This window comes from Leucopleurus acutus (genome assembly GCF_964270905.1).
Source record: "Leucopleurus acutus genome assembly, chromosome: X".
NCBI classification, from domain to species: Eukaryota; Metazoa; Chordata; class Mammalia; order Artiodactyla; family Delphinidae; genus Leucopleurus; species Leucopleurus acutus.
In genome coordinates, this window is record NC_139148.1 from 119621586 (window position 1) to 119643156 (window position 21571).

The 21571-nt window shown below is 37.6% G+C and overlaps 1 protein-coding gene across 2 annotated transcripts in view; it reads right to left on the bottom strand.

Annotated features, from left to right (window-relative positions):
- Positions 1-4424: 4424 nt before the first annotated feature.
- Positions 4425-21571, bottom strand: part of MCF2 (MCF.2 cell line derived transforming sequence) — a gene marked incomplete at both ends in the record, with an annotated part of 104643 nt that continues 87496 nt past the window's right edge. Inside the window, 9 exons of one of the 2 annotated variants that reach the window (XM_082865069.1) lie at positions 4425-4465; positions 9277-9319; positions 9670-9727; positions 10632-10744; positions 13621-13730; positions 15310-15419; positions 18330-18390; positions 18951-19029; positions 20517-20609. In XM_082865069.1, the coding sequence (XP_082721195.1) occupies positions 4425-4465; positions 9277-9319; positions 9670-9727; positions 10632-10744; positions 13621-13730; positions 15310-15419; positions 18330-18390; positions 18951-19029; positions 20517-20609 (708 nt within the window). Of the gene's footprint in view, positions 4466-5612; positions 5657-9276; positions 9327-9667; positions 9728-10631; positions 10745-13620; positions 13731-15309; positions 15420-18329; positions 18391-18950; positions 19030-20516; positions 20610-21571 lie in introns of those variants that run through there. The other variant, XM_082865070.1, reaches the window with a different exon arrangement.

The window sequence follows — 21571 nt, forward strand, 5'->3', positions numbered from 1 at the left end:
ATTGCTTGACACTTGATTCACTGAGCACTCTGGAGTCTACTGCTCCTAAGGGAAGCACGTTCCTGTGTTCTAATACCTACTAATAATATGCATTTTTTTCAGAGAAAGTCTGTTAAGTGAAACTGGATTGATTTCTGACTAAACCTCAGACAAAATCACTGACCTAATTTCTTTTCAGGTGGAGCATTTCTCATACTCCCTTACACCTTCAAATATATACTCTGAAACTTTCTCTCTTCTTAAGAGAATACTGTAGCCTGGAAGTTGGGGAGGCTTTTAAAACAACTACATAATCTATATTGTGAGATTCATGTGTAATTTTGGAAATGTCAACAATAATACTTACTCTTCAGCCAACACAGGAATAAAGACTTGAATACACATTTTAATTTTCAAGGAGTTCTTTTTTTTATTTTTTGGCTGCCACGTGGCATGCGGAACTTCCCCAACCAGGGATTGAGCCTATGTCCCCTGCAGTGGAAGCGTGGAGTCTTAATCACTGGACCACCAGGGAAGTCCTCAAGGAGTTCTTGAAGATGGATTAAATGCTTGAGTAAGTAGTTCACCAACGGTGCTTCCTCAAAAAAGCTCAAAATAGGTCTTCCCCGGTGGCGCAGTGGTTGAGAGTCCGCCTGCAGATGCAGGGGACACGGGTTCGTGCCCCGGTCCGGGAGGATCCCACATGCCGCGGAGCGGCCGGGCCCGTGAGCCATGGCCGCTGAGCCTGCGCGTCCGGAGCCTGTGCTCCGCAACGGGAGAGGCCACAGCAGGGAGAGGCCCGCGTACCGCAAAAAAAAAAAAAAAAAAAAAAAAAAAAAAAAGCTCAAAATAAAATTAAAGGCAAAAAGGAATAGTTGATCCTGTCATGGGATGTTCATTAAGACATCCGAAACAATCTGAGTTTTTGAGAAATGGAAGATTCAACCAAACCAGTTTGATAGGTTTTGATTCCCCCTCTATATTAAGGCATACTTCTAGCTCCCTAATGGGCTGTGGAAGAGATTAAGTCTGGCAAACCCAACTAAGAACCCTTTGCAAAAGCAAGCAACGGTTCAGAAAACAACTGTGGGTATCTAAATGCTTTCCAGCTTTCCTTGGGCTCCATCACATGGAAGCAGATTTTTTCAGTGTGTGGAAATATCCACTCATAAACATGGCTATCTAACCCCTGAAACTGCTATCCTACAAATTTGGGTAAAGAAATTTTTTAAGCAAAATATTTTATCCTAGTTCTGGTCAGATCTCTGTGTCTCTGTGTCTCTCTGTCTCTGTCTCTCTCAGAGAAGCAAGGCTGAAAGTAAACATTTCCTTCTACATTTCCTAGCATCATTTATTAAACAGTCCCTTATTTCCCCACATGCAATGCTACATCCATCAATACAGCAAATTAAATATATGTAAGACTGTTTCTGGGTTTTCTTTGTTCTATTGTATTTTGTCTATCATTGAGCTCATTCTCTTTCTTTATTACAATTTTATGACAAATCTGAAGGTAAGCATTTAACTCAAAATACTTACTGTGTCTTTACTGTATCACTAATAAATGAAAGGACAGGAGTTTTCCATTCTTTGACATAAATCGTACCAATGTTTTCTTAGGTCAGTCTCCCAAGGCAATAGAAATAAAAACAAAAATAAACAAATGGGACCTAATCAAACTTACAAACTTTTGCACAGCAAAGGAAACCATAAACAAAACGAAAAGACAACCTACAAACTGGGAGAACATACGTGCAAATGATGCAACAGACAAGGGCCTAATTTCCAATATATACAAACAGCTCATACAACTCAACAACAATCAAAAAAAAAAGAAAACAACCCATTCAAAAATGGGCAGAAGACCTAAATAGACATTCCCCCAAAGAAGAAGTACAGATGGCCAATAGGCACATGAAAAGATGTTCAACATCACTAATTATCAGAGAAATGCAAATCAAAACTACAATGAGATATCACCTCACACCCATCATCAGAATGGCCATCATCAAAAAGTCTACAAATAACAAATGCTGGAGAAGGTGTGGAGAAAAAGGAACCCTCCTACACTGTTGGTGGGAATATAAATTGGTGCAGCCACTATGGAAAACAGTGTGGAGGTTCCTCAGAAAACTAAAAATAGAATTACCATATGATCTAGCAATCCCACTCCTGAGCATATATCCAAAAAGATCCATGCACCCCTATGTTCATAGCGGCACTATTCACAACAGCCAAGACATGGAAACAACCTAAATGTCCATGGACAGATGAATGGATAAAGAAGATGTGGTACATATATATAATGGAATACTACTCAACCATAAAAGAGAATGAAATAATGCCATTTGCAGCAACATGAATGGACACAGAGATTATCATACTAAGTGAAGTAAGTCAGAAAGAGCAAGACAAATATCATACATCACTTATATGTGGAATCTAAAATAAGACACAAATGAACGTATCTATGAAACAGAATCAAGGACATAGAGAACAGACTTGTGGTTGCCAAGGGTGAGGGGGTGGGAGAGGGATGGATTGGGAGGTTGGGGTTAGCAGATGCAAACTATTATACATAGGATGGATAAACAACGAGGTCCTACTCTACTGTATAGCACAGAGAACTGTATTCAGTATCCTGTGATAAACCATAATGGAAAAGAATATATATTATATATAAAAAAGAATATATATATGTATAACTGAATCACTTTGTTGTACAGCAGTAATTAACACAGCATTGTAAATCAACTATACTTCAACAAAAAAAAAAAAGGAAAGGAGTTTTCAATGATACTATACTAAACCGAAAAAAATATATGAGTGAGTTTAAGGTTGGATATTTTTAATGTGGAATTAATGCAAGTACATTTACTTTTTAAGTACATTTATAACGTAATTAAAATTTGAAGACTTAAAAGGAAATTGCTGCTATGTTTCATAGTAATACACATTTATAAACCTGAAAAAATTAATACAGTGCAGTTACAAATACATGTACAAATATAGCATTCATTGTACAGTGATTAAAACATTAAAAGACCACACTGTATGTTTGAATATATAGAACTCAGTACTGTCTTAAATGATTAAAATCCCTAGTTTAATACCATGAAAATAAGATGCCTTGTGCAGAGGGGCATCATTATTCAAAGATTTTATCTCCTAGTTCTGTCTTCTAACCACAGGGTCAGCACACAAAAGAAATGTATTTTAATATCATTTTGTTGTTGTTGTTATTGTTGCAGAAGCATTCATTGAAATATCAAACATATGGACATTTTCATGAGTCAGTTATAAATCAACCATCACAAATTCCAGCAATTTGACATTAGAAGATTTATAATTTACAGGTAACTTTGAATAAAATACAATTGGTTTGTCATATAAATGGTTACATCTAATGATACCACTGAAATAAACTATGATTTGACATGATACACAAACCTACTTAAAAGATAATTTATGTATTATATAGTTATTGTGTTGTTTTCTGTAAAACCAATCATCAAAAACCATGCACCTAATATGCCAACTTGATAGTAAAACTCACGATCCATGATTCAAAAGGCAGCAGTTTCAAACCATCGTCTTCAGTGGCCCATAATATAAAATACGCCAAGCCTAAGTTCAACACTGCATGCAACAACTGGGCCTGTGCTTTAAAACAAGTGATCTCACTGTTTACATATTTAAAAGAAGGGCATCTATACATGTATTATCAAAGAAAAACCACAGGAAGAAACACAATATAACTTAAGAAAACCTGCACTAGAATAGATTTTTCTAGAAAATTCAAAAGCAAGTAAAGACACTGGAAAGCAGAGCTTTGTTACAGGAACACCTCTTGTGCAAATATGAATATTTAACTTAAAGCTATGATGTATCTAAATTTCAATGCATAAAGTGTAAACTTCAACACATCCTAACCGCAGGATTTTTAGCTTTGGGTCTTTTTAGAACCATTAAGACAGCTCTGACAACCCTAAATACCAGTCCAAGTGCAAAAGAGGTCCTTCAGAACGTATCCCTTTGGTACATTATAGTCACATAGTTAACAAAATTAAATAATAACATATCCTAACAATTACCAAAGGGGTTTAAAATCTCTGATTATCTCGCTTCTCTCTTTGGATTTTTGTTTTGTTTTGTTTAGATAGAATCTGAATGCATGCCATGAAAAACCCTACTTGGAAACAAAATAACACTGCACTTTTCACCTGGGGGGATTGGAAGGTGTGAAGATGGCTTCTTGCAAGAATGAGACAAACTGTGAATGACGAAGTCCACCTCAGTCCTGAGGAAGTTCTGTGAATGTCATGGGTAGCATAGGATCATCCTGACTCTTGTGCTGTTTATCTGTAACACTTTTAAGAACTGTAATCTAGTTCATACCTTCAAAGGAAATCTTATTTTTTAAAGTCTATTCATTCTCCTTTAATTCAAGGGGAACTTAGTTTCCTTGTGTTACTCAGAGCAGCATCTACAAAATAATGAAGAATGATGTTAATACTCGTGACTTTTAAGGCCAAAAATGTTGTCTGTGCTATGACTTCTAACACTAACTGTGAGGATTCAAAAGGTCCATCATAAATTCAAAGGTGATGTCTTCTGGTTGTTTATTTTAATTTGAAAGTCGTTATTCTGTTACATAGTGATTTATTAAAGGCATCTATTTCATGAACGGCATAACTTCACTAGAAGCAAAATAAACAGAATTCACATCTCCTAAAACCAGATTTCCCGAATATTGTATGAATTATGCTGTGTGCATATAGATGAAACATGTTAAGCACATAATTAACGGAGAGACCTTTACATTCCATTTGCCAGATTTCAAATAAGATACTCTAATACATATTTTGAAACCTAAGTGCTGTTGACAGTTACATATGCGATCAACTTTCATTTCCTAATCCATTAACTGACACACAGTACAATATATTTTTGTAGGCCACATTATACTATTTTGCTCTATGCAATGTAATGAGGAACAGATCTCAGTCAAGACCACTTGATATAGCATTCAACCAAAATCTACCAAGTACTGATTTGTCAATTCGATCTGTCATAAATCCATGTTATTTGAAAGTAATGTATATTTTTAAAACTTCCGAAGTCAGAACTTTCTAGAGAACAGGGAACTATGGGACCTTGTCACCTTATCTAGTAGCATGTCATACCAAGAGAGTAATACATGCTTTAAATGCTGATGGTATATCAATCCATTACACTTAACTCTCCTGATGACACTGCAAAAAAGAAAAGGATATTGAAAAAGTGTACTGATGGTAGAAAATAAAACTGAAAAGAATAATGTTATTTTTTCCAAATAAAGTGTATGTATGTTAACAAATGTATAGTAAGCCCTTCACTGACTGAAAAATAAGCACAAGCCCTAAACCTACTGTGATTAGTTACAGTAATGGAATCATTTCAAATTAAAACTAATCATATATGTAATTTTACATGTCCTGCATTACTGTTAGCTAAAACTGAACGTAATTAACTTTGTCCTGAATTAACTATGAGGACACCTGGCTCTATATTTAAAATGATGATGATAAAATTTATGGAAAATCTACTGAGTGTTCCTAATGTTGAATACAAATGCTAATATTATATGGAAGTTAGATGAATGCACTTGGTGTTTTCAATTTTGAATTTTGGAGACCTGAGTACAAGAAAGGCCATTATTTTCTAGTATATACACTGCACTCTTATTTCATGGCTTTATTGGCTTATAAAATATGCTTCATTAAAAAATGATTTATATATTTAATTTACACAGCTCTTCGAGTATGTATTTTAAGTGGCTCATGTGTTTCTTTGTCTCTCTCTCTCATTAACCACTTAAATAAGCATAAAGCAGTTGGCAGAAAGCTGGCCATATTTATTTTCAAACTTAACTCTTTAATGTGTAAGATGGAATCAGTTAATTTGAGGGGAATATATGATTCATTACAACTATCTGGCTTTTGAAAGTGTTCAAAATGTCACTATCTTAGGTTTTACCTTATTCGAACACATATACATTTTTAAAGTGGAAAGTGCTCAATTCAGCACGTGCAATGTTTCTTTGTGTTTGTCTGATACTCTTCTTTTATGGTTAGTACTTTTTCTGCCCTGTATAATTTACAAGAAAGAAATGGTTAACTGCTCAAAGGCATGAAGATGTTGTCCTGTGCTTTTAGAAGCTTTATGATTCTAGCTTTTATGTTTAGGTCTATGATGCAACTGAAATTAATTTTTGTGTATGGAGTGAGGTGTAGGGATGGTGGCTCATTTTTTTTTAATGTGGATACCCAGTTGCTCCTGCACAATTTGCTAAAACAACCTTCCTTTCCCCATTCAGTTGACTTGACACCTTGATTAAACATTAATCAGTTATATATATGTGGGTCTATTTTTTAAAATTCTTTTAAAATTTTATTTTATTTATTTATCTTTGGCTGTGTTGGGTCTTCATTGCTGCGCGCTGGCTTTCTCTAGTTGCCGCCAGCGGGGGCTACTCTTCGTTACGGTGCGTGGGCTTCTCATTGCGGGGGGCTTCTCTTGTTGTGGAGCATGGGCTCTAGGTGCGTGGGCTTCAGTAGTTGTGGCGTGCGGACTCAGTAGTTGTGGCTCACGGGCTCTAGAGCGCAGGCTCAGTAGCTGTGGCGCACGGGCTTCGTTGCTCCACGGCACATAGGATCTTCCCGGACCAGGGCTCAAACCCGTGTCCCCTGCATTGGCAGGCGGATTCTTTACCACTGCGCCACCAGGGAAGTCCCCGTGGGTCTATTTTTCTTTTCTTTTTTTTTTTTTGCGGTACGCGGGCCTCTCACTGCTGTGGCCTCTCCCGTTTTGGAGCACAGGCTCCGGACGCGCAGGCTCAGCGGCCATGGCTCACGGGCCCAGCCGCTCCGCGGCCTGTGGGATCTTCCCGGACCGGGGCACGAACCCGTGTCCCCTGCATCGGCAGGTGGACTCTCAATCACTGCGCCACCAGGGAAGCCCCCTGTGGGTCTATTTTTGAACTCTATTTTTCTGTACTTAAACCAATACCACACTGTATTCATTACTGTAGCCTTTTAGTAGGTTTTGAAATCAGGTATGTAAATCCTCAAGATTTCTGAGATTCCTCTGTTCTGGGTTGTTTTTTGCCTTCCATATACATTTTAGAATATACTTGTCTTTATTTTTTCTTCCAAAAGGGCTTGCTGAGATTTTGACTTCATTAACTGTCTATTTGGGGACAATGGATTTCTTAACAATGAGATTTCCAATCCTCGAATATGGTATATCTCTCCTTTTAGTAGGTCATCTTAAATATACCCCAGCAATTATTCGTGGTTGTCAGTATAGAAGCCTTAGACATCTGTTGTTAGATTTATTCATATTTATTTTATATTTTATATTACTAATGTAAATGGTATTTTTTATTTCTTTTTTTCTAATTCTTTGTTGCTAGGATATAGAATTACAGTTTATTTTTTATAATTATTTTATATACCATGGCCTTATAAAATTCACTTATTACTTCTAATAGGGTCTTTTTGTGTAGAGATTCCCAATGGTTTCATACATACACATGATCTGCTAAGCATGATAGCGTTGTCTCTTTTCTAATATTTTGGTTCCTTTATCTCTTTATCTTGAGTTATGGCACTGGCTAGGACTTCCAATATAATGTTAAATAGAAATGGTGAGAATGAATATCCTTGGCTTATTCCCAATCTTAGGGGCAAAAGCTTCCAATATTTCATCATTAAGAATGAGGTTAACTGTGATTTTTCACAAGCACACATTATTCCCTTTATTCCTAGTGTGGTGAGAGTTGTTATCATGAATGAGTATGGAGTTTTGTCAAGTGCTTTTCTGTATCTACTGAAATGATTATATAATTTTCCAATTCATTATATTAATATGGCAAATTATACTGACTTTTGAAGCATGTAATACAAGTACTTAATTTAAAGCTATACAATTCCCTACATTTCCTTCCCTCTTGAGCTGCATCCCCAAATTTTGATATGTCACATTTCATTTTCATACAACTTTAAATCATTATAATTACTCTTGTGATTTCCTCTTTGTCCCATGTGTTGTTTAGATGTGTATTATTTAATATCCAAATATTTAGGGATAATCTATTTCTAATATAATATCTTTTGAGACTTTATATGATTCCTATCTTCTGAAATTTATTATTTCTTTTGTGATCCAACGTATAATCTATCTTGGTGAATGTTCCATGTATACTTAAAAATAATGGTGTATTCTGCAGTTGTTGGGTGTCAATTTTGAATAAATGCCAACTGGTTCAGGTTGTTGGCCTATCAGACTTTTCTGATTACTAATTGTCTAAATAATTCAGTAATTCAATAATTATCAAAAAAAAAAAAACCTTTGAAAGGTGGCCCAGATTTAGAGAAACAAACAAACAAACAAACAAAAACACAAACAAGAAGTGACTCTATTTTGGGGATTCCCGTGTGACCCAATATTTATATTGAGCCCTATCACCCTTAGATTTTGTTTCATGTCATAAATGAAATTTAGAACCAAGTAAGTTACTCCTGGCCTATTAGATTCATTTAAACACAAGGTAACATCACCTAGAATTCAAATACAAGTCCAAAACTAGGAATTCAAAGGAAATATGTACATATAATAATAATAATCTTGTTCACAGACAAATTTGTTGTTGTTGTTGTTTTTGTGCTGCCTTTTTATAGATAGCTCAGTATCAGGTGAAAAATTGATAAGAATACTGGTTTGTGTACAGAAATTTCATGTACTAATGCATGGGTTAATAGAAAGGAACATTCTCATTGCTTCGTAATATCTTCACACATTAAGTCTTGGGAACAGACACAGGGTATGTTTGTGCGTGTGTGCGTGCGCACATGCATGCACAAACGTGTAGCAGAAACCTACCATAAGGAAATAGCATGCTCTTAGAACTGAGTAAAAACACACTGGTGAAGCATCCTTGGACAGTAAGGCTGGTTCCTTAAAATCATATCATCAGTATTTAGTTCTGAAGGATCTCTTATAAGACAGCACTGTACATGAAACTTTCTTTCAAACCTATCAACCTTGTAGAGAAAAGTTTAACATGTTTAAAACATCTCTATTCATTAATTTAAAACTATTAAGGGAAAAAATTAAATCCTAGCTAACATAATATGCTTGCAGCTCTATTTCTAAGTGCACAGAGGTTCTTACCCTATGCCAATTACATATTTGGTGGAGCTTTAAAATTTTTAGCCTTTAAACAAATAGCATACAGTCAAATTCATATTATACCTGTAACTTTGGCATTCTGAAACCTATAGTCACCGATTAAAACCTGCAAACTGGGGCTTCCCTGGTGGCACAGTGGTTAAGAATCCACCTGCCAATGCAGGGGACACGGGTTCGATCCCTGGTCTGGGAAGATCCCACATGCCACGGAGCAACTAAGCCCTGTGCCACAACTACTGAGCCTGCGCTCCAGAGCCCGTGAGCCACAACTCCTGAAGCCCAGGCACCTAGAGCCCATGCTCCACAACAAGAGAAGCCACCGCAATGAGAAGCCCGCACACCGCAACAGAGTAGCCCCCGCTCGCCGCAACCAGAGAAAGCCTGCACGCACCGACAAAGACCCAACGCAGCCAAAAATAAATAAATTAAAAGAAACAAACAAACAAAAAAAAACCCCTGCAAACTGTTCCCTGGAATCAGATCTTCTTTTCTTCTGTTTAGATTTTTCATCAACCTAAATAATAAACTAATTAGTAGCCAATAATGGTAATATAAGGTAATAAAATTAACATATACGTTGCATTAAAGCTCAGATTTTCACAAACTATTGCACGTATTCAAAGACCTTCATGACACTGTGCTTGAGTCCTCTGACTACAAAAGACTTAGCTCACTAGCAAAAATGGTTATTATGTTAATGATCCATCATTAATTTCACCGTCAGGTGTACACTCTTCCCCCTTTAGGGTCAGAGTACACAGTCAATGTAGCACTTCAGTTAAAGTTATTGACACAATGAAGGCAGAATTATTTCATATAAAATTTCCAAAAGCTTTATGGAAGTTTCATTCAGTCCTCTTCCAAATAATATTTCCTTCTTGCTTTGGGTTCTCTATAATTAAACAGCATATCTGGCAGAAGCATCTTTGCAATCAGTGCTGTATAAAGTCAAACGCATGAGGATAGAATGATAAGACTAAAAAGTCAGTATTCGAACTGATAAAGCAAAGTGTGGCTATGTTGTAAAGTAGCGAACATGGTCCCTGGCACATAGTGGGCATTCATTAAACATGTGATGAATTAATGCATGACTTAAACGACCTAATGTAATGTGATCTGTAGCCATTACAAAGCCTGACGTATCAGCTGAAACATCTGAGCCAAAGGTAAACCACAAAAGAGCATGCAGACTCATAGCATTTCATTCTTTCAAAGCATTTTTCACTCACCAAAGGTTAACATTCCTTTCAGTGAGCTATATAGACATGGCTGAAGCAATGAAAATGAAACACTGATAAGAAATGTGTTATTTCTGCTTCTTGAGACTGTATAACAAAGATACAAGTAAAGCAGAACAATTGATTAGATATCCGTGTGCCCCAGGCGGAGGTCAACATAGTCATGGAGAATTCACCTACCATTGACCCTCAGCATCCTCACGGAGAAGCTGAATGACATCTCCATTTCTAATCAGGAGGTCTTCTGAGCCTCTCTTCCTGCAATCTGCTAGGGCTTTATATTTGCCTGGAGACTGTAAGGTTGTTTTGAAAAGTGACATTACAAATTTGAATGCAAAACTACTTGCGTAAGTGCCTGTTCTGTGACGTACAGACTTCATTCTTTACGTCAATGGTAAATGTGGTTAGCTGCAGCGGCTTTGAAGTAACAAACAAACACAGAGCAGTTTGTGATGGCAAAAAAAAAAAAAGCAGGACATGTGTTTATTTAACCTGAAGAATTAATTTTTATTTGCAAAAAGAGCATTACAGCATGAACTACACAGAAAATAACAGAGCACAGCTGATTTAAGTTACATGAATAATAAACATAAATCCAGAAAAAAACAAGCATGAAGATAATTTTTAAATACTGTTATTTGTAAACTACTCTCATTAAAAATAATTATCTTGGCACATAAAAAAGGCAATGGCCCTGAACAAAGATTTACTAACGCCCCCAAAAGGACTCCTTGCTTTGTTATCGTTTTGCACAGGTAAAAATAATGCGCACAAAAGCTTAGTCCAATAAAAGCATATTAAACCATAATGTTGTGCTTTACTTGGCCTTAATCTTTTTGCAGCTATAATTTTAACTTGATTCATTAATAAGCTAAATAATCCAAGGCACACTGATTGCATCTGGTTACAAGGTAGACAGAGAAGAAATAGTAATCTTCAAGTCCAAACGTATTCTGAGATGAGAATTTTTCCAGCACAGTATCTTATACATTGAATATATGATTTTAAAGAGTAAGAGTACCATAATTAAAACTTTTTTAAAATAAAAGGAAAGAAATAATTAAGTGGTGTTGATTCTTTGCACGTCCAAAGGAATTAACCTGAAAACATTATCCGCATCACTCGGGCTGAACGTCTTTTGAGCAGTATTTTTATCAAATGGGCCGAGGAGCAGGCAGGAAAGAGCTACTTGCCATTTAACAGAGTAGCTTCATTAAAATAGGACAGCCATCTCCGACACCGGCCTCTACAAGGGAAGCAGCACCCATTATTTCTTGTTTTTGACTTGATAAAGCGAGGCTAAAAGATCAGCTCATTCCAACCTGTTTTGCTTTCTAGGTTGGGTGTTATTTAATTGAGGGGGTATGGAATGCACTATATTGTCCCTTGTATGTTTTCCTTAGTAGCACAACTCAGGGAATTCTTGGGAGAAGAGAGGAGAGCTAGTAGGTTTTTCTACATTCCCATCCCCTATGATGAAAGTATTAATCAATTTGGCATATTTGCTTTATTTTCTGACACCATAGCTGGAAAAATGCTTACTGAAGGCTTTCTCGGTTCTTGACAATCCCTTCATAGAGCATCATTTACAGCAAACATTGAAATCCCAACTGGCTTCCCTTGACTTACTGCTCACATCTGAACAATGACCCCTCCTGTCCTCAGATAATGTTACTTCAGGAAATGAAGTTCTTTTTATTTATTCGTCTAAATCAGCAATTCTCAAAGTTTGGGAGGCTGACCGTTGGGAGTTCCAAGGGTCTGCAAGGGTTAAAGCTAAATATATTATTTGCCTTTTTCACTCTCATCCTCTCACAAGTCTACAGGGGAGTTTTCAAGAGGCCACCGAATGTGTGATAGCACAACAGACTGAATGCAAACGCAAATATGAGAATCCAGCTGTCTTTTCTGAAGCCAGATGTTAAAGAAATTTGCAAAAATATTTCATTTATTATTATTTTTTTTATTGGTTGCACTGTGCAGCTTGCGGGATACCACTTCCCTGACCAGGGGTCGAACCCATGCCCCCTGCACTGGAAGCGCAGAGTCCTAACCACCGGACCGCCAGGGAAGTCCCTTATTTACTTTTTATTTTTTAGGCTGCAAAAATATTTCAAATGCCACTCTTCTCACTAGATTTTTTTGGTTTCAAAAATGTAAATTCATTAAAACGTTTGAGCACTGCCAGTCTAGACAACGAACGCTGGACAAACCTCTTACCAGCTCTGAGCTTCGGCCTCCTCCTCCTCCAGTGGGAGGGAATAAAGCCTCACTAAGACTATGAATATTCAGTGTGAAATCACTTTGAAAACTGTAAACGACCATACAAATACAAATTATGCTCACTGTCTTATTAGTGGAAAGAATATTCTGTTGCTTTTTAAAAGAAAGCATTCCAGCGTCGATGCACCTTTGGGATTCTCCATGCCATTACTCCCTTACCCCAACACCAGAACTGCCAAACTGGATTTACTCCTCTGAAAAGCACCAAGGAACAGGCCACTACAAAGCACCGTTCCCACCCTCCACCCTGGTGACTTCAGAAAATTGGAGATTTATCCTAAACAGTCCTAACTCCCCTCTAATAATCCACCAGGATCCTAACAACACTGCAAACTAGTTCTTCTATAAAACACTTCCTTTTACCCTAAAGCAACCTTTACTTTCATGGGGTGCCCTCTTGCTGTGATATGCTGAGATCTGTAGCCTTAGCATGTTTTTTGACAGCCCACTAAAATATATTCCCCAGATGGTATTAAATAGTTTTTAATGTGTAATGTTTATTTCCTATACTTTCTAATCTGGAATCTAAACTGATTTCTAAGTATATCTGAACCTCCTTTGTGCTCTGATTTTATCTCACATGCCCAGATTGAAAACAGAGTGGTGAAGCTCAATTAAAGATAAAATTGGTCACGATATGGGACTTGGAATGATTGACTATCTCATCAACTTCAGTAGGAGCTCCATGTATAGCTCAAACAAGTTCTCACAGAGATAAAAGTGCTTACTGAATGTTCACAGTAAGACTTGATTCAAATCTTTTGGCTGTGGAAATGACCTCATGACCTCAAGGATACTGACAAAGGATTGCCCCTATGTGCCTCACCTATTTCATCAATAAAATTGCTTGAAGGGTTTTTATTTATCTTAATATGTCATTACTAACCATTAGAGGCCTTTCTTCTTCATTGTCATCATAAGAAGAGTAGAAATAGTTACTGGGCCATTCCTCAGGCTCAACAGAGATTTCTGAAGGTGACGACATCTCAGTCCAAACTGTAAGAAAAACATGGAGGGTGGCAGTTACTGGTCCACCACAAGGAGAGAAGTAAAATGAAGTGTAATAATCAAGGCCATACCCTTCAATGGTCCAAGAATAATATCTTTTGTAATAAAACCTCCAATGAGGTTGTACTAGTTTAGAATTTCTGATATTTCAGAAAGGGCCTAGAATATCTACACTTCTTTTACTTTTTAGGATAGTTTCCTGTTGGGGGTGGTGGGAGTTATTACAGATAATAATAAGTTAAATAACATTCCAGAGAACATTTATCCCTTCTTATAGAAAATCACCTCTTCCAAAAATTCTTTCTATAGCATTCTTCTTGGTCCCACTTAAATAGCACTTATAACATTCTACCTGGTAATATTGTTATATCGGACTTGCCGTATCTCTTTTATTAGGCAGGAACCACGTGTTACACATTGTGTGTCTCATAAGAACCTGCCTGCAAGAGATGCTTAATTAATAAAATGCATTGAACTGGTATGGATGAAGCAATCTGATATAGGCAGAGAAATGACAGCATTTCATCTTGGCCACACTAAACTATTCATGTAACCTTGGAAGAGTCATGTTAACTTTCTCTGACTTGGTTTCCTCATCTGTCAAGTGAAGGCAGTGGTACTAGGCTCCCTCCTGATGGCTCAGGGGGCCACAGTATAGATGACCTGAGGGAAGTGGAGAACTGAACGTAAATGGAGAACTGAAGCTGAGCAAGGTTGTTGTTCCTTGTTTCTCCTCAGCCAGTAGAGAAGTCTTCCAGATTAAGGAACATCATATTTAAGCACTGAGTATCAGGCACCCCGTTAGGCATTTCTTCAGGGAAGTCTATGCTGTTGATCCCAGAGTTGTTGAGGTGACCCTTGCAGGTGCTTCGGAAGCGCCTTCCCTGTTATCACACTATCAAATTGAATTTTCATTGCTTTTTGCATTATCTTTCTACTCTCCTAGCTTCGTGGGGATGGCAGCTGAGTGTATCTCAGTTAGCCTGTATGCCCAGAGTACTGCACAGTTTCTGGCACACAGGCTGTTATGTTTGTTAAATTAAACAAATTGTTTTAAATCCCTTTAAATGACCCAATTTGCAAAATAAAAAGAAATATTCCTGAGCTGTAAATGACTCTTCTCTATTCATTAAACTTACAGTGAGTCAAGCAAGTGTGCATCCCTTGAAGCAGGATGTGTTTTATTCACCTCTGTATCCTGTGTAGGAGGGGCTCCCAAACTTGAGAAGGTTCCAGAAAGAATCACATGAAGAACTTGTTACATTACAGCTGGCTGGGTCTCACTCCCAGAGTTTTTGATTCAGAAGGTCTGGGATGGAGCCAGAGCATTTGCCTTCTTAACAAGTTTCCAGGTGATGCTGATGCTACTGGTCCACGGACCACACTCTGACAACCTCTGCTCAGCCGAGTATCTTGCATATACACAAGACAGAAGAGTCTTCTAAAAATGGGTTAACTTTGTTTTCTCCATATAAAGTGAATAGATGGGTAGATTTCTCAAGTTAACAACGGGAGGAAACAATTTGCACAGCCATGAATTCTGCCTTCGGATGAGCATTACACATACCTGTATTTGCTTCTGCCCGAACTGACGCGATGGCCTCACCGACTTCCACCATAGCGCTGGTGTGCTCCAAGTCAGTTTCCTCAGCACCTATAAAAGCTCCCTGTTGCCTTCTGAAACAGTAAATATGTAAAAACTGGTAAGCTTTTTTTCAGTTTAAGAGTAATAAGAAATTTTAAATGGTATTTCTTCTACTAATACCATGTGTTAAGAACATAGTCTAAGAATCCATTCAAACAGAGCTGATTTTCCCCCTTATTTAAGTCTGTGTGATAACAGCTCATAATATACAAAAGCTTTAATCCTGGGATCCAAGCCAGCATGGAAAGAAAAGGCTCCTTTCTGGACCCAAGGCAGGTATATTGTTTAAAATCCCTGTTTCATATTATATTGTATACCCAAAATTTGCTAAGAGGTAAATGCTAAATGTTCTCACCACAGACACAAAAAAGGATAACTATGTGAGGTGATGGATATGTCAATTAGCTTGATTGTGTTGATTATTTCACAGTGTATATGTATGTCAAATCATCAAATTTTACTCTTTTTTTAAAATATCTTTATTGGAGTATAATTGCTTTACAATGGTGTGTTAGTTTCTGCTTTATAACAAAGTGAAATCAGCGATACATATACATATATCCCCATATCTCCTCCCTCTTGCATCTCCCTCCCACCCTCCCTATCCCACCCCTCTAGGTGGTCACAAAGCACCTCGCTGATCTCCCTGTGCTATGTGGCTGCTTCCCACTAGCTATCTATTTTACATTTGGTAGTGTATATAGGTCCATGCCACTCTCTCACTTCGTCCCAGCTTACCCTTCCCCCTCCCCATGTCCTCAGGTCCACTCTCTACGTCTGCATCTTTATTCCTGTCCTGCCCCTAGGTTCTTCAGAACCTTTTTTTTTTTATATTCCATATATATGTGTTAGCATATGGTATCAAATTATACTCTTTAAACGTATATAATTTTAATTGTCAACTATAACTCAATAAGTTGGAAAAATATAAACAACAAAAAAACCCTACTGTTCTATGAACTTTTAACTTCAATGAATTAGGCAAAGTGTATGTGAATGACAATGAAACCTCAATCTGATTAATACTGCTGAGTTGTATCAGCTACTATAGAGTCAATTGCTCCATGAAATCTAAAGACTTTACTTCCAGAATACATGATAAAACACTGAGTATTGTGAACCGTGGAAAATAAAGACTTCCACCATGATTTTAAAATGGTTCTCCTGCGGCTTCCCTGGTGGCGCAGTGGTTAAGAATCCACCTGCCAATGCAGGGGACACAGGTTCGAGGCCTGGTCCAGGAAGATCTCACATGCCGTGGAGCAACTAAGCCCGTGTGCCACAACTACCGAAGCCTGTGCTCCTAGAGCCCGTGCTCTGCAACAAGAGAAGCCACCGCAATGAGAAGCCCGCGCACTGCAACGAACAGTAGCCCCCGCTCGCCACAACTACAGAAAGCCTGTCCGCAGCAACAAAGACCCAATGCAGCCAAAAATAAATAAATAAAAAATAAACTAAAATGGTTCTCCTAAAGCCTCAGATGAATCAACATACTTTGCACCTGATCTTAGCTACCTGTGAAAGATGATGTGCAACAGAGAAAAAGAGTATTTTTATTTTTATTGGAGTACAGTTGATTCACAATGTTGTATTAGTTTCTGCTGTACAGCACAGTGAATCAGTCATACATATACATATATCCACTCTTTTTTAGACTCTTTTCCCAGATAGGTCATTAGATAGTATTGAGTAGAGCTCCCTGTGCAGTAGGTCCTTATTAGTTATCTATTTTATCTATAGTCGTATATATATGTCAGTCCCAATCCCCCAATTTATCCCTCTCTCACCTCCCCGCGACCCCGTAACAGTAAGTTTATTTTTTACATCTGTGACTCTATTTCTGTTTTGTAAATAAGTTCATTTGTACCATTGAAAAAGAGTACTTTAAATAAGTCCTTCAATGATCCTTACATCATGCAGATGCTGCGTGGTGAATTTCTGTGCCAAGGCTTTGGAATCACCGTGAGGATTCTTTCTGCATATATGTAAATGTTGTATGGAAACTCCACCTTTTAAGATTCCTAGAGGCGGAATACAATGGCCACATCTCTAAACCAGCAGCAAAGCTATCATTGAGGACCGCTGCCTTCCTCAAAGACGTTGTGGTTGTGTCTAGGCACAGCCCCCGCCCCACAGCCTCCGCCCCGGGGATCCAGACCTCCTCTCTAGCTACACAGAGAGGCCAAGTCACCAGCAAGTGGTCTCCATCAAGAGACCACAAAGCTGCAGGCCAGTATTAGCTGCCAGTACTTCATCATTCTTATACCTCTCCTTCTCCAATCAGATTGAAGGTGCCCAGAAATACTTTGAAGAGAAAGCTATGAGTGTAGCCGCTTTTGCTAGCAGCCTACATGCAACTCCCCCCAGGGTATACTGAGAACAAAGCACTTATAATCGTGTTTAAAAATTAGCCCAGACTATTTTTTTTTTTTTTGAGGCAAGGAATACGACTTTATTTGGAAAGCTGGCAGACCGAGAAGATGGCAGACTAATGTCTCAAAATAACCATCTTATCAGGGTCTGGATGCCAGTTTCTTTTATAGAATCCGAGAGGGAAATAAAGTAAAAAGGCATAATAGTGAGAGGCGGGGAGGAAGTAAAGTAAAAAGGGCCATCAGTCTTGCAAAACATCTCCTGGGGGAGGGGATGTGTTAATTTCTTCTTTCTTGCCGCCATCCACACCTGGACCCGGTCAAGATGTTTCCCTGAACAAAGGCACTTCCTTATATTCTTTTCAACATCAGGGGAACAGTGGGATAACTACTAAGGACTATCAGGCTGCAAGTCCAAGGACAGAACTGAGAAAATGTGTTTATAGAATTTGATGAGTTATTGCTAAAAGGCCAGGTAATTTTTGTCTGATAGTTTAATTACATTGTTTCATGTTATATACGGAAAACAGAAGATTGGAGAGTGGTATTTCTTAAAGTATAATCACTTACTCATTCCGCTGAGAAGAAAGATTCTGTTCTGTTAACTGATTATGTTGTTCTTGTTTTTTAACTGTGAAATAAAACAAAGATTATATAAGCATTGTGCGGAAGCCACACTTCTTACTTCCTTGAGGACCAATGACCTTCACATATGCACACCCCCCCCCCCTCCAATCCCATTTGAGTTCACCTTCACAGACTTGAAACAGCCAGAGGGAAGGCCAGTCTGAATTTGGAATATAGAAAAGGGTCGAACCATGTAATATTTTATTCAAGAAATTCAAGTTTATAACTAGCACCACCCCCAGGCCCACATTACCAAGCACTGATTACTGAGGTCCTAAGCAGAGTTGCCTCGTGGGAAGCATTTAGAATTAACACATTCAGATTGCTCTATCACTGCACCACTGCTTCTCAGGCACTAGAGCTCATCTTCCATTGTAAAATTCATTCTCCAAAATAGTTTAAACAGCCTCCTGCATCTTGATCTCCTACTAATGAGTTGAGCAAACCATTTCATTATAAATAGTAGAAAGTAAATATCAGCCCCATTCCCTGTAAAAATTATCACAGAATCTGAGTCACTGAGCCGTTCTTGTACTTCTTGTTCTGGAGAATGCGTGAACTTACCTGTCATAAGTTCCTGTTGCTTCAACAAAATACTTCTGATTTCTTTTAACCACATCATCTTCACATCTACATTTGAAGCCTAAAGATTTAAAAAGCAGGGGAGGAGAGGACATGTTTCCTTTTTAGAACGATGCTTTAATAATAAAACAAATGTCACTAAGTATATCAAACACGATTTACATCCTGAACCACCATAATCCAACTCTAACATTTTGATTCTTAAAACTTCTGAGAAGCAAATAAGTAGCCATCGGATTAGATGAAATAACAGCCCAAAGCATTTCGAAATTGGCCTTCAATAATAATGCTCAGAGAAGCGTGAAATATAAATCTCACTTATTTTTTCTGTGTAGGAGGGTTCTTTTAAATATATAAATGTTTTGATGTTTAATTTTGGTAAAACAAAACAAGTTCTACTGTTTCTGAAAAGACAATCTATTGTAGGGACTTCCCTGGCAGTCCAGTGGTTAGGACTCGGTGCTTTCACAGCCGAGGGCCGGGGTTCGATCCCTGGTCAGGGAACTAAGATCCTGAAAGCCATGTGGTGCGGCCAAAAAAAAAAGACTCTTTGAAATGACAATAATCTCTTGAAATGTTCTAATTCCTCTCTTCTTCCGCGAGACGGGTTGAAGCTTACAGCGCGTCTGGCCAGGACTTTAACCACATTCTTTAGAAAAAACAATCTGATCTGAATCATCACATCGCCCTGTCTCGTAATCAGGTCCTCTCTGAATGCTGAGCACAAGAGGAACTCAGAACTGTTATAAATCTGTAACTCAAGAGACTTGATGGGGACAGAGAAGCACCAGCCAAGCTCTTGGCTATCAGCTCTTGTTGATAAGTCTCCTGGTGTCGTGGTGAAAACTTAAAGCCATAGAAAGCATCACAGACATATCTCAAGTTGAAGAAAACTTCTGCCAAGACATGGAAGTAACCTAAGTGTCCATCGACAGATGAACGGATTTGGAAGATATGGTACATATATACAACGGAATACTACTCAGCCATAAAAAAAGTATGAAATAATGCCATTTGCAGCAACACGGATGGACCTAGAGATTATATATGGAATCTAAAAAATAAACAAACTAGTGAATACAACAAAAAAGAAGCAGACTCACAGATACAGAGAACAAACTGGTGGTTACCAGTGGGGAGAGGGAAGGGGGAAGGGGCAATATGGCAGTAGGGGATTAATAGGTACAAACTATTAGGTACAAAATGAGCTACAAGGATATATTGTGCAGCACAGGGAATATAGCCAATATTTTATAATAACTATAAATGGAGTATAACCTGTAAAACTTGTGAATCACTGTATTGTACACCTGTAAAATATAATTTTATACAGCAACTATACTTCAATAAAAGAAAAAGAAGAAAACTTGGTAACTGAGAAAATGTTTAATTGCATCACAAAGAATAATAATCAAATAATATTTAGGTAACCTACAGGAAAGGACTGAGAACTTTTGTAATGTAACCAAAATTATTTTTGTTTGTAAATTCAGACTTTTGTATCTTAAGGCAGGTTATGGTTTCTAGAATAATTCTTAAGTGACCAACCTGGACAATATAAACTTCTTCCTTCCCAGCATACCAGATTTCAAACTTGCGGTCGTCTCCTTTTACATATTCAGTGATTCCAACTTCATCCATCTACAATAAATGAGTCACCATTTTCATGAGCAGTTTATTAGGAAAATGAAATCACATTAAATCTACCCCCATCATATTCTAAATGAAACAGAATTTCTCACTTCTGCAAAATATATGTTTTATAATCAAAGAATATGAAATGATAAATACAATCAGAGACCTGAGTGTTTATACACTTTCATTAAACTATGCACTTATATAGTACAGACTACATGCTCCATTCCAGTGAGTGAAACAAATGTTTCAAATCTGAGCATCCAAGTAGTCCATGTAAGATTGAATTCCATTATAAATTAACTGTACAGTATAAAAACAAATTATTGTGTCAAACACAGAAGTAAAACTAATTGAACATTGTGGAAAAGGTCATCCAAAATTAATTTAAATGGTTCTTTTTAATAACTTTATGCCAGATAAGTTAATCTCACAAATTACTACGTATGTCTATAGAAGCCCTACAAGTTATAGACATCCAATTTATGGGTCAGGGGAGAACCAACCAGGTACACAGAAATCCCCTCTATTTCCACCAATCTCTTGGCCTCTCTAGGAAACAACCTGTCATGGGACAGTGATGTCTTCTTGTAGCCAGTGAAAATTAGGTATGCAATATCCCTTCCCTACCATAGTTTTTATTCTCTTTCATATGTTGTGCAAAGCACAAACTCTTCCATTTTCTTTCATCCTGTGCTGCTAGTAGCTTGGTTAATTTCATTTTGAGCAACTTCACTCCCTTGTACACACATTCTCTTTTAGTTTCCTTCTGCCTTCTCTTTCCTTTCAATCATTTCCTAATTAACTAAAGGAATATCTCACTCTCTGTTCCATTTACAGGCCTCCCAAATGACCCTAATTAGAGCTGATAAGCATTTAAAGTAGTGCTAGTGAGATCCCCATATCAAGGAAAAGAAAAAGGATTATACTTAGAAATGAAAGAGCCTGTGACATCTACCCTGAATGTA